Source organism: Carassius auratus, unplaced genomic scaffold (assembly GCF_003368295.1).
Source record: "Carassius auratus strain Wakin unplaced genomic scaffold, ASM336829v1 scaf_tig00005214, whole genome shotgun sequence".
In the NCBI taxonomy this organism is placed as follows: Eukaryota; Metazoa; Chordata; class Actinopteri; order Cypriniformes; family Cyprinidae; genus Carassius; species Carassius auratus.
The window spans coordinates 1,135,786-1,154,329 of record NW_020523638.1 but is presented as its reverse complement, the minus strand read 5'-3'; the positions used below and the strand labels follow the sequence as shown (position 1 = coordinate 1,154,329).

The following is an 18,544-nucleotide window of genomic DNA, read 5'->3' as shown; positions in this document are numbered from 1 at the left end:
AAGATAACTAATCAGAAGCTGACTCAGCGATTAAATATCCGTGCTTTGTCGTAGTCTAACATAACCCTTCACGTCAGAATTTACCTTTATCGAAATTTAAAAAATACTGTTCTCAGAATATCTTTGTTGGAGAATCTCCTTATTAACGTTTCCTCAGTTTACTTCAGCAGGACCAAAATAGAATACGACAGTATGAGTAGTAGTTTTGAAGCCGATTATTCATATTTCAGATTGACTCGGTCTCCTGCTATTTGTAAATCAATGTGATCGTTTATTTTGCAATAAATGACCTCCACTGCGCTACCGAGGTCAATATTATCAGTTGTTTACTAGCGTGATGTGTTTGTCCCGCCCAATCTCTAGAGTACCGCACTCTGATAGGATGATGCATGTGTCAATAATGCGAGGCTCACTTTTGATTGGCTTCACTTCTTGTGGAGGATGCCGATTTACATATTACATAGATACAAAAGTTACGTGCCTAAGCAAAACATGGGCTGGGATTTGTCTCTTTAAATCACATCTGATACATTCTAGGAAACATAAAAATAAGTCATTTTGACGTTATGGCATTTTTCCAAACCTTTATTTTGCATCAGGTCATAGATAAGGCACAATCTTAACATCTATAGAAAATATATTACTGAAATTGACACAAAAATGCTTCTATCATTTTCATATTGAAGAGAGTGACAAAAAATATAAATATTCATGTTATTATTGAAATCTCCCTTTTAAACTTTATGATAACAATCAAAACATTGTTTAGAATAACACTGAAATTATACTGACCCTCGGAAGCTCTGGGCCTACCCAAAGAAAATTATTCATGCAAATATCACAGTCACCTGAAACAATTATGCACAAACAAGCCATTCAAAAAAAAATTTTGTTTGTTTTTAAGTATTACATACACTTGACAAACTTTGAGAAGGCCACAAATTCCATGTATTATTCTCTACATTCTTTGTTGTTGGCATTTGAAATTAAAATTTGCCCCAAAAGCAACTGAAATCATAAACAAACAAAATTAAATAGAATATGTGTTATCTGTAATGACATGATGGTGATTATAACCTTTCATAATCGAACTTACATTAATCACAAAATTATAACACATGACTTTAAAACCTTTTTGATTTGGGGAAAAAGGAGCAATGGTTCTTTATCGTGGTCTTTGAATGTTTAACAATATTGAGGGAGATTTCTGGCTTGAAGGGGAAAAAGACAAATGGGAGGCTACACAATGTCAAATAAGCTCATACTTACAGTAAGCTTTCTTTGGCATAAAAATATCCCTGAAAACACTTTAAAATAATAGTATTTTAATCAAAGTGTAGCTAAAGCTAAAGACGGGCAATGCTTGTGACTTCATCATGATGTGATCAAAAAAATAATGGCACTACAGTCAATATCTGTTAGCTTGTGGGCCTTGGAAAAAAAAACAGTCAGTGCAAAGATCTGAATTCCCCTTTTTGGGGCGGTTGGGATTGTCCATTCTTTGCTTTCATTAGAAAAAGACATTTGGACACTTGAAAAACAAAAGTAAAAGTAAAATAATTATTTGTTATCACAAATTCCTGGTTCTTCAGAACTTTGCATAAGCTTAAGACAGAGGACTAACAATTCCAGGTAGATTAGTAGGTCTTCTCGCTAACCATTTGTGGGACGAACAGTGCTTGTTAGTAAACAAAACCTGCTCTATGTATGATAATAATCTGCAGAAGAAAAAAAAAAAAAAAAATGCATGGGAAGTCCAGCTTTGATTGTTGGTGTGCTTTTAGACAAAAAACAGAGTTTATAAAACTGATTAAGTCAATCCTCTGTAAAATACTGATATCATAAAACTGCATAATGACAATTACATCAATATTAATACTGATATGTATAATATAAATGTGTTATTATTTATAAGAATATGCCAAATGCTCTCTTCATAACCTGAACCAAGTGCTAAAACAGCCCATGTTACACATGGTACTACAACAGAACAAAACATGTACTGTATGGACAAACACTTGCCCTTCATTATCAATCCCTTAGTAACTCTGGAGTGACATCTGAAGCAGCCCTCACTTTGTTGATATCATTTCTCCATCAACAGCTTTCATTTTCAGTGCATTTGATCATGGCAGAAATGGCCCAATAGAGGGCACTGTTAAGCCACGTTTTCCAAATAGTTCCAATTTACAAAAAACTGAATGCAATGGTTCACGTTCTGCTGAACAACATCAGAAGAACAAGAACTACATTCCCAGCACCAGTAAAGCATTGGATGGAAATGTCAGGGAAGGATGGATCAATGGCAAGTCTTTGTTTTCTGTGGGACTGATGTCATAAAAGCTGCTTATTAGTGCCAGAGAATTGAATTAACACTGTAATGGTCAAACAATGCATACATAACACAATGTACATTCTTACAGACATGTAAATGAAATAGCGTGAATAAAAACATGAACACACAAGAGACAAAGACATAAAGGGACTGAACAAGAAAACTTAACAGGCGAACAGGTTCTCCATCCTGATCGATATGCATAGTCAGAAAGATAAAGATAAACACAGCTAAATGGCTGAACTTAAGGTTCAAATCCCTTGGCATATTCAATATTAAAAGATTCATTATGTTCAAACAATTTGTTAGATTAAGTGGTTTACAGGCAAACAAAAGCAATCAAAACCATTTTGCATATTTTGTCAAACCAACTCTTCCAATGTCTTTTAAGAGGAGTCAGGTTTTGCATACACACCCTTTTGTTCTCTTCATATAAAAAGGCCTCACACACAGCTTCTCCTTATTAGCATGCTTAGCATTAGCTCTTAGCATGTTGGACGGTTCAAAGACAACAGGACACCTTCAAAGCTTACAAGTATCGGTGGTTCATCATAACAGGAACCAAATGTTTCTCTTCCCTGCTGAAAAACCCAGCTTGACCCAGCCTAAGCTGCAGTGTTGTAGTACGTGAAACTGGACGAAACAGGACTCTGTCTGAAATCTGTGTTGACGAGTCTTAGTCCGAGTCAAGACAGTGACTTGATAGGTCTTGAATGAGGCTTGGTTTCGTGACAGTATCATGTGAACCGTGTGCTCCAGTCCTGAGACAAAGCAGACATGTGTGAGTCAACACAGACCACAAAACATATCCACAGTGTTGCAGCACTCAAGACCGGAATCTGTGTCTGTGTCAAGGCCGAGCCCAAATGCCCAGAAAGACCAAAAAAAAAAAAAATATGATGGCAGTAGTCCAATGTTGAATTCTACAACACTGTTTGACAGGTTTCCTGGCCTTAGCTGGTTAAGCCGGTATCCCAGCCAATCCAAGCTGATGTTTAGCTTGGCTGAAAAGTGTCCAAAATCATCTTGGTTTAAACTAGTCTTTTCATCTAGGTTGTGGAGAAAGAAATCCGTGCTTTGGCTTCTAACATACAAGTTCAAGAAACCTTCAAAGTCTTTCAGCTCTACCTGCAGCTCATTATTATACAGTTGTCTCGCTCTTCCATACCCTGCTCTTCATACCAACCGAGCCCTGTGATTGGTCAGTTCCGCTAGAGTCCAATTCCACCACGGATCCCTTCAGAGTTCCATTAGGTGCTGAAACTGTCGTCAACAAGGCCGTCGCAGTGACATTTGATGTCACATTCAGAGGGAACGGACTCTGCTTTGACTCTCTCTCAGCCGCGGCGGCCAGTTTAAGATTGTCTTTGCTAGTGCTGCGATGTTGAGCGTTCTGTTGCATGGTGGACCTACTCACCACCGAAGGCAACAGGGGAAAAGGTTTTCTACTTCCGCTGCTACCTCCATCGCTACCTTCCGAAGGGCTCGTCGCTAGTCCCTCCCCTCTGTGCCGCCCATTGGTCAGAAGGCCGTTCTGACCCTCTGAATGGCTATTCCGTAGACTTCCATTCTCACTGGAAGCGTGTTTGTGTAGATGGTGGATGTTCGATTGCTCTGTCGCAGAAGGTCCCAAAGCACCCATGCTACCTCCTCCACCTGCCCTGAGAGCTTTGAGGCGGTAATGCCCCCTGCCGTCCCCCCGGTGATGGTACTGGGTGTTTCCACCCCTGGTTCTACTACAAGCCTTCCTCCTTTGAGGCTGCTGGATAGGTAGTAGACTGGGCAACAGATTATTGGCTGGCTTGTTGTTCTCCGTGCTTGTACTTGTGTTGGTATTAGTTCCCGTTGGCGCTCGGGCGGCGTTATTCACATTGTCTTGAGCCACTTGAAGGAGGTTGGTGAGTTTGCAAGGCCCGACAGCGATGCTCGTCGTTCCACTTTGAGTAGATGATGACCTGGCAGAAGAAGAGTAATTATTGGTGTCCGTCGGTGGGTGGCATCCTACAAAAAGTTGGGAGCCCCTTTCCGAGGCACTCTGGACGCCTACGGTTGCAGTGCAGGGGTGGGAATAAGCTGCCATGGACTGGGAGCGACCGTAACCCGGACAACAACTTAGCCACGCTGCCTGGACATCCAAACGCTTGAAACAGTGATGGAGCACCAAGAAAATCCCTAATCCGGTAGCCGTTCCACCGTACAGGCAGCTAAAGAGTTTCCGCTCTCTATCCACGTGCCAAACAGCCATAGCGCCGCAACACCACAGCCCCACAAACACGAAATGAGTTGCCACCAGCACCAAACACCGGACCTTCAGTGAGTACTGGTCCTCCACTGTCATCCCAGCATGCACTGGGCCCACCACAGAGTCTGTCGAGAGCAGGCTGGTGCTGCCACTGATTGCCGGTTGGCTCTCGGGTGAAGTTGAGGGGATGGAGGCGGAGCAAGGAGGATCTTTGGACTCCTGGATGTTTCGGCGCCTCAGGCAGACAGCAGTGCACAGGAAGTAGATCCATGTCACAGGAACGATCAGTCCAGCTGGAATGAAGAACGCCCCGAAACTGGGTTGCCACACCAACCAGCAGCTGACGAAAGGTCAAAAGCATTGAAAAAGGTCAGAGAGGGCAAAGGCGGCAATTAGTCAAATAACAGAAACACAAAGCAAGCTCTGTGTGAAACAGATACTTTTTTAAAGAGCCTGTAAACCATGTGTAATAAATCTGAAGCAAGTATCAGACAGTTAGAGAAAGAACAGAAACTAATAAAAAAAAACTCTGCATGACCTCAGACAATTTAATTTTATATTAAGTCGCCAATCTGTCTGTATGTGACAGTATGTGACAAAAGCGCAATAAAATTCCTAACAAAAATATCACTGTTCAGGCCTAATTATGATTTGCAGTATTTGCAGTCGCATAAATGACAAACACTGAAATGAAATCTTTTTGGGGGGATATTTGGGTTAATCTTTTCAAAATGTTTCTCATAAAATGCCTGTTTTGCTTAGCAATCTTTAAGTTTCAACAAGTAAGAACTCATCATAACATATGTAATGTAAAAGTATTTATTTATTATTTGTAAAAAAATCTATCATACTGTATATATATATATATATATATATATATATGACATAAAATAAGTTCAAGTATTAAAAAAAATTATATATATATATACACATATATATAAGCTGTGATATATAAATATGAACAGTTATATATAGGATATATTATATGAGGCTATCAAGAATCAGCATTAGAATGTTAACATTATGTAGGTTGTTGATTATAGAACATTTTAAAGTTAGTTTTTCTAATGTTCTCAATCATGGTACTCACTAAGGAATGTTGTCTCCGTAGTTACTGATGTTTACAGCTGCAGTGATACCACATATGATGAGTGGGACGCCGTCGGCTATCAAATAAAACCTGTTGAGGGTAACAGAGATAGAGGACAGAAGAGTGTTAGTGGTCATTTTACAAGAGCTAACCATGTTAACAAAATTAATCATATAAAAAAGCTAAGTATTGCATTGACTGAAATAAAGGATGGCCTAGAAATAAGTCTAGAAAGAAATTGCTCTAAAATTGAAACGGGTGTAAAGCTACTCTCTGTAATATTTCCTACAGATGTTCCATTTGGCCTTTGCCCTTCGCCTGGTATAAAAATGTTTGTGTGGTCTATAGATTAGGCATTTCTGTCACTGTCTGTCAGTAAAGAGCAGAGTCTGGGCTCCAGACAGTGTAGGAGAGAGGGGAAACAGGAATTATCCCAGGAGGCAGGCGTGGGATCTGGCCAGACCTCCCCAGGGGATGTGGAGAGCACGGAGGTCTAGAGTAAAAACAGAGAACACAGACTAGAGGGAACGAATATATTTGCATGCATGTCTCTCAGATATGTGAAAGTTAGCCTTTACTAGTCCTATCCCTCGTTTGATTTACAACGTCTCTGTCCACTTTTCTCTCTTTCCATTCCCCCATTTGCTCTCTTTTTTTCTCTGACTCTCCATAAGAGCAGATGGGAATCAGCTTTTATCTGGACAATGGTGGTCTTTGATTAGTTTTTTACATCATGGTGGTCCATTCAGTTGCTCTCAAAAGCCCATTTTGCTCCTGTAAATGTCTATCAATAGTTTCTACTCAGGAAGTGCTAATTCAATATGACATCTGCCCATAAAAATGTCAATGTTCATGACTGATTTGAAATATGACGACCACTCTGAATACTGCAAGAGTTCTGATGGAACCCATTCGCTTCCTTTGATGATGATGATGATGACAAGAAACTTTTAATGTTGTCATCAAATGTAATGTTCACACTGTTACAAATTACAGAATTTTAAACAGTATTGTTTCTTAAGAATGAAATCTGAATTTAAAATGTATTACATATCTATCATAAAACTCATGTATTCAAGAGATAATGTTGTGTGGTGAAATCAGTTTCAAGATCCCATCCCCCACTGAATCCTATCCACTTTCCTCAACGCCTCAAATAACTTTTTTTACCATTTAGCGCTATGCTAAGCTAGTATACTTAACTGTTACCTAGCTAATCAAAGTATAAGTGAAACTTCTGACTGCAGTGGTTTTATTCAAATAAACTAATCCAGACTAGAGATGTTCCGATACCCTTTTTCTCTTCCCGATACCGATTCCGATACCTGGGCTCAGGGTATCGGCCGATACCGAGTACTGATCCGATACCTGGGTGTATATCTGTATATACAGCTGTATATACTACTAGCCCTGTGTAAATTGCTAGAATTTTTTTATGGTGTGCTTCAGACAGATCCCTCAATAAAACATGAACAAATACATGGTGAACTACTGTATTTATTACAGTATTTTTATTATCTAACATGAATTTGACAGTATTATTTATTTTCTTATGCAAAAAAGAACTTCAAATGCAGCCAAAAATCTAACACCGCAAACTAAAAAAGGTATTTAAGTTTTACAATATAACTGTATAAAAAAACTGCAACAAAAAAGATCTATTAATCAGATAATCTCTTTACAACAAAACAAGTAAAAAACAAGCAACCATCTAGGCATAATTATTATTATTATAGAGACGTATTATTATTACTGTAGGCTACAACAGTAGCTTTATATATTGTCAATTTACTCATGTAAACCAAACATTTATTTTAATGGGCTGCCATGAAGATCTTTGAGTGTCTGTGTTTATGATATGACAGTATTCTCAAATGAAACGGTAAATTCTCATGAAGTGACGGTTTATGCGTTCGTGTCCTCATGACACACAGCAGAGACTACAAAACAGCGAGCTCTCGCGCATCTGTGCCAGTCACCCACAGAGATGTAGATTTTGCGGGAGTAATATTTAAATAGTATTTTGCAGTTTAATATTCACAGACACTAGTATATATTCGGCTACTGTCTGGAGCCCTGCGCTTTGACTTACACGGAAGCGACTGAACGCAGCTGCCGGTACTGAATATACTTGAGAGTCTGTAACTACCGGTACTACAGAGACATACTGCTAACCACTGATCTATAATATAGTAGCGGCTTCACTGTGTTTTGGCAGTTTAGAATGTGATGAGTGATCCAGTCATATATAGATAAGGGCTGCTAACGCGTTTTCATTTCTTCTTCGCTGCTCTAAACAGGGGTTGCTTGTGGCAACACAGCACAACTTCCTGTGTTTTTTAATGCATTTTGAGCAGCGAAGAAGAACCGTGCAGCGGTTAGGCAAAGCTTGCGGTCATAACTAGGTCTTTTTTAAGAAAATGGTATCGGATCGGTATATGGGTTCATGTACTCGCCGATGCCGATGCCAGAATTTGTTGTGGTATCGGAGATATTTCCGATACTAGTATCGGAATCGGAACAACTCTAATCCAGACTAGAATTTTCTCAAAGGTGTTTGGACAAAAACAATGGCAATAAAAAGGCCTTTAAATGATAAAATTACCTCACATCTCTATCTAGAACAAATACAGTCCAGATAGGCCTATTACAAATCATTGTTGAGAGTTTTATGAGCACTGGGGCCTAATTATAGAGACAAAAAGCAGGTATCTGATATTTGAGTGTGCATGTGAACGATACATCTACAAAATCAAGCCATTATTAACCATCTCATGCTTCCAGCCCCCCATGATGGCTTCACTAACCTGAGCATGGGCCGCTGGGTTTGTTGTACAGCAGTTTCTCCTTCTAGTTGCTGTGGAGTCCTTAATAAGGCTTCTTTATAGAGGACTCTGGCGCTAACACCAATCCATAACAAAGTGGACAGAGAAGAGTAGTGAAGAACAATCCCCACCTGACACAAACATATACATACATGAGTAAAACAAGTAACACAAGAGTAAATAAAAATATAAATAGTAAATAAATACATTAGCACATAAAACAGATATATATATAATTTGTAGAAGTAATGTGTACTTTTTTTTTTTTGCCAATGCCAAATTAAAGCTGATATGTGATATAGGAATGGGGACTTACTGCCTGGCATACAGTCGGGTAGCCGGTCAGAGTGATGCCTCCAGCAAATACGGCAGATGTCATTGCGATGTGGAAACTAGTGTTTAGGAGTGTGTGCCAACTCTTCCTGGTGATTCTGATAGAGCTGGTGGCAAAAAGGAAAAGAAAAAAGAGAGACATTTCACAGTTTGGCCAAAAGTATGCTGACATCCACATATTATTCTAATTTAACTGGCTATCCATTAATAACAAATCATGCAACAACATTATAGAATTGCGTTACCTTGTAGCAACAGTTTGCAGGACTGATTTATTTGGGTTCTTGGGTGTATTTACAAAATATTGGTAATGTATAGTTTATGTTTTCGGTCTCAGAATTGTTACATACAGTATACTGTATATGTGGCATTTTAACAAAGTGAGACTAAGACCTGTGATGCAGTATATAGGTGATGATGATGGTGAAGAGACAGAGGAGCAGCACTGCAGTACAGGTGTAGATCACTGGATGGAGCACTTCCACTGGAATCGAAGATGAACTTGGGAAATCTGGCATCTCCTGAAACATTGACAGGGAAAATGGAGAGAATCTTTTAAAACATTTATACACACGACTTCGTAGCCGAGCTATATGACTAGGATACCTAAAAAAAAAAAAAAAGAGTAAGTCTAAGAAATGCCATTTCTTTCGGTCTGATGCCATCTTCTAGGCCAATACTGCTGATACTGATAGTAACAAATGTAATGAAGCATTTAACTAAATGGAACATTTTCTGTGAGGAGAAATGGATATATATTTCTTCTCATAAAAAAGGTTCAGAGAAATTGCTCTTTGGTCAGTACTGGGTTCTTTAGTGCCAAGAAGTTTCAAACAATGGCCATCGATTACCAAATTACCTCACTATCAAAAACAGACCTAGATGAACATTAAAATCCATTGTTGTTGGCATATAGCTAAGCTAGTGAAAATATATGGTACACACAAAAGATTGGAAAACAATTCATTCTTAAATTGATTAAAAAAAAGTTGATACTATAAACTTCTGAATAAAATATAACACATTACATTTTGAAATATGCAATTGATATTTCTCATGCATTGTTTTGTTTTTTCACAAAGCACACAAATCTTTACCTGAAGTATAGCGTAGTTGCTCAGCACAGAGCAGCGCAGTGTAGAGGTGGACGCATCACTATGGGCCAGCTGACAGCCATCTAGACTCCATCTCCCATGATGCTCCACCTGTAAGCTCCAGTGGGCAGCAATAGGGTCATTTCCAGGTGATGTGTGTCGTAGTGACACAATAATGGGATCAGACTGGTTCCACATGCTACATCCATCTGACAGATGAGAAGGGAGAGAGTTTCCATCTGTGCTCTGGGAAAAGTTACTATCCTGAATTGAATATTTATGAGTCTTCTCCCAAAGAGCCTGTACTGCATCAGTATACAACCAGCTACTCACAACACTGTTAAAATTTTATGAACGTTTTCAATCCCTTGAATGTTTGAGCCGAAATCAACCCACCTAGGCCAACGTAGATAACTGGAGTGTTGACACCACGTCTGCGTGCAAGGTCCAAATGTCCTGTAAAATTGCTGGTAAATGGGAAGAATCTTCCATTGCGGAAAGCCACAAACTGCAGCTTACAGTCAGGAGGAGCATTCGGTGGAAAAAGAGATGCAGGGAGAGACACTGAAGCAAGAGCCACTGCGTTCTAGAGAGAAAAACAAGACACAGACAACCAAAAATGTTTATTAAAGCAAAAACCGGTAGGTTTCAGTGATTAGACCATGGCTAAAAGCTTGTTTTTACATGCATAAAATAATAATAGTGGCAAAATGATAGATACCAATGATTATGACATTAATCTTTTTTTTTTTTCTGCAACATAAAGGCAAGTGCGAAATTAATGTAATGATTCTGGGTCCCAAACTGCATGCTAATTGCAATTAGATAAAAATTGCAATAAGCTGATACATATTTACCGCAGACATATTAGATATATATACAAAATGACATCTACTCATAAGTGTACACTTGCACACAATCCATGACAAACCTTGAGATGAAAAGCGTTCAGCGAGGTGTTGTGTGTTCCTGTGGTGCAGCGAAAACGCAGTTGCTGCTCAAGGGAAGATTCAATCCCATCATGCCCCTGGCTCCCTCCTGCCCCCTCTCGTCTCTGATAGACCGTGCAGCTCATGCCAGTAAAATGAGCTGGACGAATCATGTGAGCCTCCATCACAATGTTACCTGAACTCTAGGAAAGAAAGGACATTTGCCAATTTGGTGTTCAAGTTTCATTTCTTAGTATGATCAATGTTGAAAACAGTTGTGCTGCTTCATTTTTTTTGTGGAAACCATGATACATATTTTATCAGAATTCTTTGGTGAATGGAAAGTTCAGAAGAACAGTGTTTATTTTGAAGCAATTTTTTTTTTTTGAAGGCCTACTTGGTCCTTTTTTTATCAATTTAATGCAGCCTAGCTGAATAAAAATATGATATGTGAAGTTGCCATGATTAAAAGCGTACTTTGGAGAAGTCCTGTGCTTGAGAATGCAGCTGAGGCCAGGCGAGATTCTCCAGTGTGTAGACGATTGAACTGCAGGCTCTCTCCTCTCTCTGAGCTCGAACCAGAATCTGGTCATCTGCCTGCATCAGGTTACTGCCCATTTCAACCAGGTGCTCGGACAGCTGGGATGATGGAGTGCATGCTTATGTAAGGACACAAATGCATTGAAATATATGCACTGCTGAATACTATGTTCTACTAACCTCATGGAGTTCTGTCACATAGTCCATGAATTTGTGCATCATCTGAGCCACATAAAGAACATCCACCGTGTCTGTGAAACCGGCGGCTTCCAGAGTGTATGAACGTACCTGCTGTGCCAGAGTCACAGCATTGGAAGCGTTGATGGGCATCTGAGTGAGAAGGACAGAATTAACAATGAATATAAAATTAACAAAATCATATTCGAATGATTTCTGAAAGTATTTCTGATTTCTGTATTTTTATTGTGGAATATTAAGCAGAAATTAAACTGATAATTCGCCCACTAGTGGATCTCAGACTTTTGGAGGGGATGTAGATTCGTAATAGTGAGTGGAAGTAGAGTGGTGTTGAGCTTGTGGCTGTTCTATATGTAAGCATCAAAGTCTTGAACATGATGCGAGCCGCAACTGGTAACCAATGCAAGGAGATTTGGGTTTGTTGAAGACCAGTCGTGCCACTGCATTCTGAATCATTTCTAGAGGTTTGATTGTGCTTGATGGAAGTCCAGCCAGAAGAGCATTGCAATAGTCCAGACTAGAAATGATAAGGGCCTGGACAAGAAGTTGTGCAGCATGCTCAGTTAGAAAGGGCCTGATCTTTCTTATATTGTGCAATGCAAACCTGCAAGATCAAGCAGTCTTTGTGATGTGGTCTTTGAAGGTCAGCTGATCATCAAAGGTTACACCAAGATTTCTGACCGAAGTTGATGGGGTAATTGTAGAAGAACCAACTGGATGGTGAAATCAAGCTGTAGAGTTAAAATGGCAGGGAAGACAAGAAGCTCAGTCTTTGCTAGGTTGAGCTGTAAGTGATATTCATTCATCCATGCCGAGATGTCCACCAGACAGCTTGAGATCCGTGCAGCTACCGTTGGCTCATCTGGTTGAAATGGAAGATAGAGCTGTGTGTCATCAGCATAGAAATGGTAGGAGAATCCATGTGCCTGTATGATGGGACCCAGTGATGTTGTGTACTGTAAATGGAGAAGAGGAGGGGTCCAAGAACTGATCCCTGAGGAACCCCAGAGACAAGTTGATGTGCTTCGGATACCTCCCCTCCCCAAGCTACCCTGAAAGACCTATCAGTAAGATACAACCAAACCAGCAAAGTGGTTTGTTTTGGATAATAGTCATTTTTTAAACAAGACCCTAGACTGACACTAACCAGTATGAAGGTATGCAGGATCCGTGTCATGTCATTAGTATAGAGACACTGAGAGTAGTCTCCATCCTCCCAGTGTCCAGAGCGGTCACAGTTACGTGAAGCCTTCTTCTGCTCCACGCCGCCCCCTATAGTTAAAGAGGGGTAGCGCAGCTGCAGACAGTATTGGTAGGAGGTGATGCCAGCCAGAGTTCTAGGCCACCTGAAGCCAAAGACAGGAACAGGTGACATATTGCCATACATTTCTAGATAAGAACTACTAAACCATAGTTAAATTTGTAGGACAAATCACTTACCTGAACTCCCCTCGGTTGTTAGTCACTCTCTGCTCCGGGCAGAAGGAGGCGCTGTTCTCCAGAACCACTATCTCCACACGGCGCGAGGCATTCCCACGGTCCGTGGACACCACACACTCCCACTCACCACTCGCCTCAACGTGGACATTTGACAGGATCAGCTCACTAAAAAAATTACATAATGGTATAACAGTAATAATATACTGTTTATTGCTTATTAACTATAATGTTAACCTGTTCTGTCACAGCATTATCGCAAATTAAATGATCCTCCTCTGCGCGTCTCACAGAAACCAAACAGCTGTAGCCTAATAATCAGTTAAGATACATACACATTTTCTACTGCTTGCATCAAATTTTAAAATATATGAAAATAGTAAAAATCACAATAAAAATCAAACGTATTCAAGACCAGCAGTATACAGTATATAATCACATATATAGCTAAATGATGCTTAGTCTCTGTATGTGTTACCTGGTGATGAAGGTGCAGTCATGCTGTACACTCTCTTCCAGGTGAACTCCACTGGTAGGGTCAGTGGTGACAGAATGACCGTTGTGTCGCCAGTGAAGAGAAGTGGCTTTGTCCACCAGTGAAGCAGTGCAATGGAAAGGCAGCCTGTCCCCCTTAAACACGACCTGCCGCAGCGAGGGCAACAGAGACAGCGTGTGCAGCTCCAGCGGACCCTCTGAGGAGCAAAATCATTTCAAAGATAAACATTACATTCACAGAAAAAAAAAAAAAATTCTAACTGGCTGCTTAAACAAAGATTTATTGTAGCTTTTTGTCCTTAAACCAAATCTTAGTCTGATACATTATTACTGTTTTTACTGTATTTTAGATTAACTTATTATGACCCATATTGCATTATGTGCAAGAAGATTAGACCTTCACTTTTCTATGGATCAAAAAATATTTATGTGCTTTCTTCTGTATTCATCTTTTTTCCTAATAGACCGCACCATTAAACAACTCTGTTAATAACTGAAACAAATTCATCGTATTACTTGTACGTGTAAAAAAGCTCTTTGTGTGTTTTGTTGATGTGTAATCATTCAAAATCAGCGTTTCTTGTGAAACAGCTTTGGTGAATCAGTCCCTTGTCGAGGCCTGAGGACATGTATTCACAACTGCAAACTTACAGTACAGAGGGATCTTTCCTTGTCGGTCACAGCTATGTGCTGGCCAACATAAATATGTTTAAGGGCAGCGGAGGAAGAGATGGTGAAATGAGCTGATATTAAAACAGTAACAGGCCACAGTTTGAGGCCCAAAAATGCAGTGTATGGCTAACAGAAAGATGAGATGAGGTTTAACAGAAATTCCCTGAGAAATATAATCAGACCCCTGTGGCAGAAGTCAGAGAAATAGGGATTCTTAAGCAAATATATTTGATCTTAGCTGGCTTAGACACAAAGATTGAGCAAAACTGAAATTCAGCCAAAAAAGCAAACTGATCAAAGACTAAGACCCTGTTCACACAGAGATGCGTTCCGCTGTATATGCATATATTTTGTAATAATAATAATTTTTATCCTCCACAGTAAGAATTCAAATTGCTACATGTACTTAAAATATATTATTATTTATTTTTTGTTCAAAACAAAGCTATAGCTGAGTTAAAACAATTAATTTAAATACTAGAAATTTCAAGTGTAATTATTATTCAATACTAGCAATAATAATAACTGTTATTATTATTCAAAATAAGAATAATATGTATTGAATAAATACATGTTATAATAAAATAATGTAATATATTTAATAATAATATAATCTAAGCATATTTCAAAATAATAATGCATTTTCTATCCAAAACAATGGTTTAGATTTATTATTATTATTAATATTTTATTTCGTTTTTTTTTCTTTTGCTAAAAATACCCTGAGAAATATTCAATAGAATAAAAAAAAATGTGACAACTATCCCCAGTCACGTGTATGTACATTAGAATACAGTATATATTGAACATAATTGAACATGATTTTGTATAAGGTTTATATTAATTTTGCTCACCACAGCTGAGGTCATTCTCTCTCAGGAGACGCAGGGGTTTGTTCTGAAGTCTTCTGGGATATGCACAGAGTGTTTCGTCCCCAAGCCGAGCAGAACTGCTGCGTAAAAAGCCTGGCACCCAGCGCAGACCGCAGTCACATGACAGGAAATCAGAATGAAAGTTCCTAATTAGCAGACAATCAGAGGTTAGAATCAGATAAACCTTCTTCTTCAGAAGAAGACAAATCACATGGCATTTTATTTGTTTAATACAAAGACATTTACACATTTTAAGTGTGACCTCAGAAATATTTTTTAGGTCTACTTCATGTCATGCTAAAGTGCTAATCATGACTCTAATGGTTATGGGAACAGGGTGAGATCAGATACAGTATATTCATTCCAGCTGCATTATGGGATTATACTGTCATACCTGATAAAGAACTAGTCTTCATTTAATAGTAGTTTAACCACTTCTAGGGAATAGAGTTGTGAAATATAGACAGATATGCACACAATCTTAGCTTTGTTCTAAAATGATCAAACAATCACTGACGATAAGCATGCCAGAAATCCCTGGAATATCTCTTTCTGAGCATGTGCACCATGAGAGCAATGACTTTTACTCACACCAGCTTTAGAGAGTGTAACTCCAAGAACAAATGCGGGTCCAGAGAGGAAAAAATGTTTCCAGAGATGTTTCTATTATAGAAGAACACAAAAGATTTCACAATAATGAAATATGAAAAGAACATTATAAAATGCATCATTTGCAATAGATACTGTGTATATCCACTTAATACACAGTATTACAATCATCTTAAAAAGCTGAAACGATCAAATATATGTTATCCTCTGCAGCACAGTAACAATTCTTTTGTGTTTTTGCGGTCCAATAAATATTTGTTTCAGAAATAATGACTTACAATTTTGTGAGGTTGGTTAGTCCCTGGAACACTTCTGAAGTCAGGCAGCCAATTCGGTTACTGGATAGATCACTATACAGATTACAGTGAATCAGATGCATTGTTATTACTGATGATCAGTGATTACTACTGTTATTAGTTCAATTACAGTCAAGATACTGTATACCAGCTATACACCACAGTTTATAAATAGTTAAAGTTATGCTCACCAAGGCTTTATTTATTTGTTGAAAAACTGTCTCTCCGGTCTCTCCATTAAAATATAGTAATATTGCAAAAATATTATTACTATTTAAAATAACTTTTTTTATCGCAATATAGTATAAAAAGTAATTTATTTCTTTAATGCAAAGCTGAATTTTCAGCATCATTACTCCAGTCTTCAGTGTCACATGACCCTTCAGGAATCATTCTGATATGCTGATTTGATCTTTTGAAACATTTCTTATAATTAGCAATGAAGAAAACAGTAGAAATATAGCCTTAGTTACCCTAAGAAACTTCTTTCGAACACATAAAAAATGTATTTGTTCCACATTTTGACTGGTAGTTTGTTTGATTGTTTCTGACTTTTACTCAATTGGTTTCAATGTGTTGAAGAGTAGGACAAGTACTATGACAGGTAATATAACATGCTCCACTATCAATACATGTCTTTATTTGTATGTATGTATTTATTATGTGAACCAAACACACTTCTTCCTACTTAAAAAGTACATTTGCACTGTTGCACTGTTAATGAATTTATTAATGAAAAGACAGACACACTTTAAGTGCAGATTAAGTGTCCACATATGTTTTGAAGCATGTGTGTGCTCTAATAGTAATTGTCATGCTACACGTTGGAAAAATAAGATTTGATTTAAAGGATAAATTACTCTCTCTATTAAGAACATGTGAGCTACTTATAGATAAACATATATTTCATTCCAATGTCCCAGTCCAATATTACATCTGCACCAAATCACACTCTATGAATTGACACTCAGTTTGAAAAAAAAGAAGAAAAACTGTTCAAGGAGCCGTTCACATCTTTGCATCTAAAAACACGAGATGCAGTGCTCAGGAATGTGTGTGTTTTTTAAGTGCCTTCTCAGCCATGTTCCTATGTAATAAAACATTAGCCAAAATGCTACTGTAAACAAAATCTTGCAATGCTGATTGGTTCACAGTTCAGGAACTGACATTGATGAGTGGCCACTGCATGTAAAAGTTGAAATTATTTTATCTTGACACTGTCCTAAAAACACGCCATCATTTGAGAGAAACCGCACTACAGCCAAACATGTCCGTCTAGCGTTTACATTGAAAACCGATGGGAAACTATTAGAATCACATTCTGTGTGAATGTCCCCTAACAGTTCTGTAAGTGAAAGTCAATGCAATTACTGTCATATTATTGGTAAAAGTGTGTAACTGGGGTCCTGTTATAATAAAAGATTATGATTTTCAGGTGTACTTACAGTTTGCGAAGAGCTGTGAGACCCAGGAAGGCTCCAGGCATGATGGTGCTGATCAAGTTATTCCTGAGATCCCTGAGAAACAGACAAACACAGAGACCTTAGAGCAGATCAACTTACAAGAGTTATAATCTAATATCTGAGTAGATTTCCCATGGATTACACTTCTGTGTGTAGCAACAGTAACCCCCTTTCCTTCATTTTTTTCTTTTGTTCCAGTTACTGTATTCAATATACTAAAATAAAAGAGATAAGATGAATAAATATGTATATGTGCTTTGAAGGAAAATAAATTGCATGTTTGTATACGGTATGTGAACCATTACTGGAGACCAAAAACCACCAGTTCATATACTGTATAAGCATAAGATAACATGAAATAAAATATGAAACACATTTTATATGCCACTGACCACAAGACCCTTTTTCTGCCTTCAACATAGTTTTTTTGTCCTGTCTCTATTGGAGTAAGAAAGAAATTTCCTGCATTTTTAAACCATACGTCAAACCGCACCTGGTCCTCTGGCTCAAAACGGAGTCAGATCCCCCAAGCAGAGAAAACAGACACACATCAGAAGAGAAAGAGGAGATGCTCTCTTTAAACAGTGGAGGCTTTTAAAGTGACTCTTCCCACAGTGAAATTACACCTTCATGAGCCAAACCGTAAATATTTGTTTCCAGTACAAGCTTTGAAGGTAGTGTTTCATGCCGCCTCTGTCCAGGCCCAGATCTCTGTGTTTGCTTTTGTCCATCTGCTAAAGCACTTATCAGCATATTCGGCCATCAACATATGGATTCACACACTAAATACTGATAAATTAATGTTTTTTAGCCACAAGGGAATTAAAAGGATTATAAAGGTCAACTCAAGTTTAATAATGGTCATGTAAAACAACACCCTTTTCACCTTGTCAAAAACAGCTCTGTTCACAGTCACCCATTATGATATGATAATGATATGATAATGATAATGTGCTACTGCTCACCCCGCCTCTCTCTTCCTAATCCACTGCATCTTCAGTGGCTCTGATGTCGAGAGAAAATGAGGACTTTTATATTCACTTTTGCATTCAACTACAAAACACATATATTGCTTATGAGACATTGTAGTCACAATATCTGCTCGAGTGTGGAG

At 38.4% G+C, this 18,544-nt stretch overlaps 1 protein-coding gene across 1 annotated transcript in view; it reads right to left on the bottom strand.

Moving 5' to 3' along the window:
- Nucleotides 1-567: 567 nt before the first annotated feature.
- LOC113070719 (adhesion G protein-coupled receptor A2-like) overlaps nt 568-18,544 on the bottom strand; it is a 64,159-nt gene continuing 46,182 nt past the window's right edge. The window contains exons 3-19 of the mRNA XM_026244128.1: nt 17,413-17,484; nt 15,950-16,021; nt 15,654-15,725; nt 15,045-15,208; nt 13,502-13,715; nt 13,027-13,191; nt 12,734-12,932; nt 11,569-11,718; nt 11,326-11,487; nt 10,851-11,051; nt 10,316-10,505; nt 9,923-10,128; nt 9,219-9,346; nt 8,809-8,932; nt 8,475-8,623; nt 5,668-5,757; nt 568-4,917 (exon numbers count right to left, since the gene is read on the bottom strand). Coding sequence (XP_026099913.1) covers nt 3,477-4,917; nt 5,668-5,757; nt 8,475-8,623; nt 8,809-8,932; nt 9,219-9,346; nt 9,923-10,128; nt 10,316-10,505; nt 10,851-11,051; nt 11,326-11,487; nt 11,569-11,718; nt 12,734-12,932; nt 13,027-13,191; nt 13,502-13,715; nt 15,045-15,208; nt 15,654-15,725; nt 15,950-16,021; nt 17,413-17,484 — 3,799 coding nt within the window. The 3' untranslated portion in view covers nt 568-3,476. The remainder of the gene's footprint in view (nt 4,918-5,667; nt 5,758-8,474; nt 8,624-8,808; nt 8,933-9,218; nt 9,347-9,922; nt 10,129-10,315; nt 10,506-10,850; nt 11,052-11,325; nt 11,488-11,568; nt 11,719-12,733; nt 12,933-13,026; nt 13,192-13,501; nt 13,716-15,044; nt 15,209-15,653; nt 15,726-15,949; nt 16,022-17,412; nt 17,485-18,544) is intronic.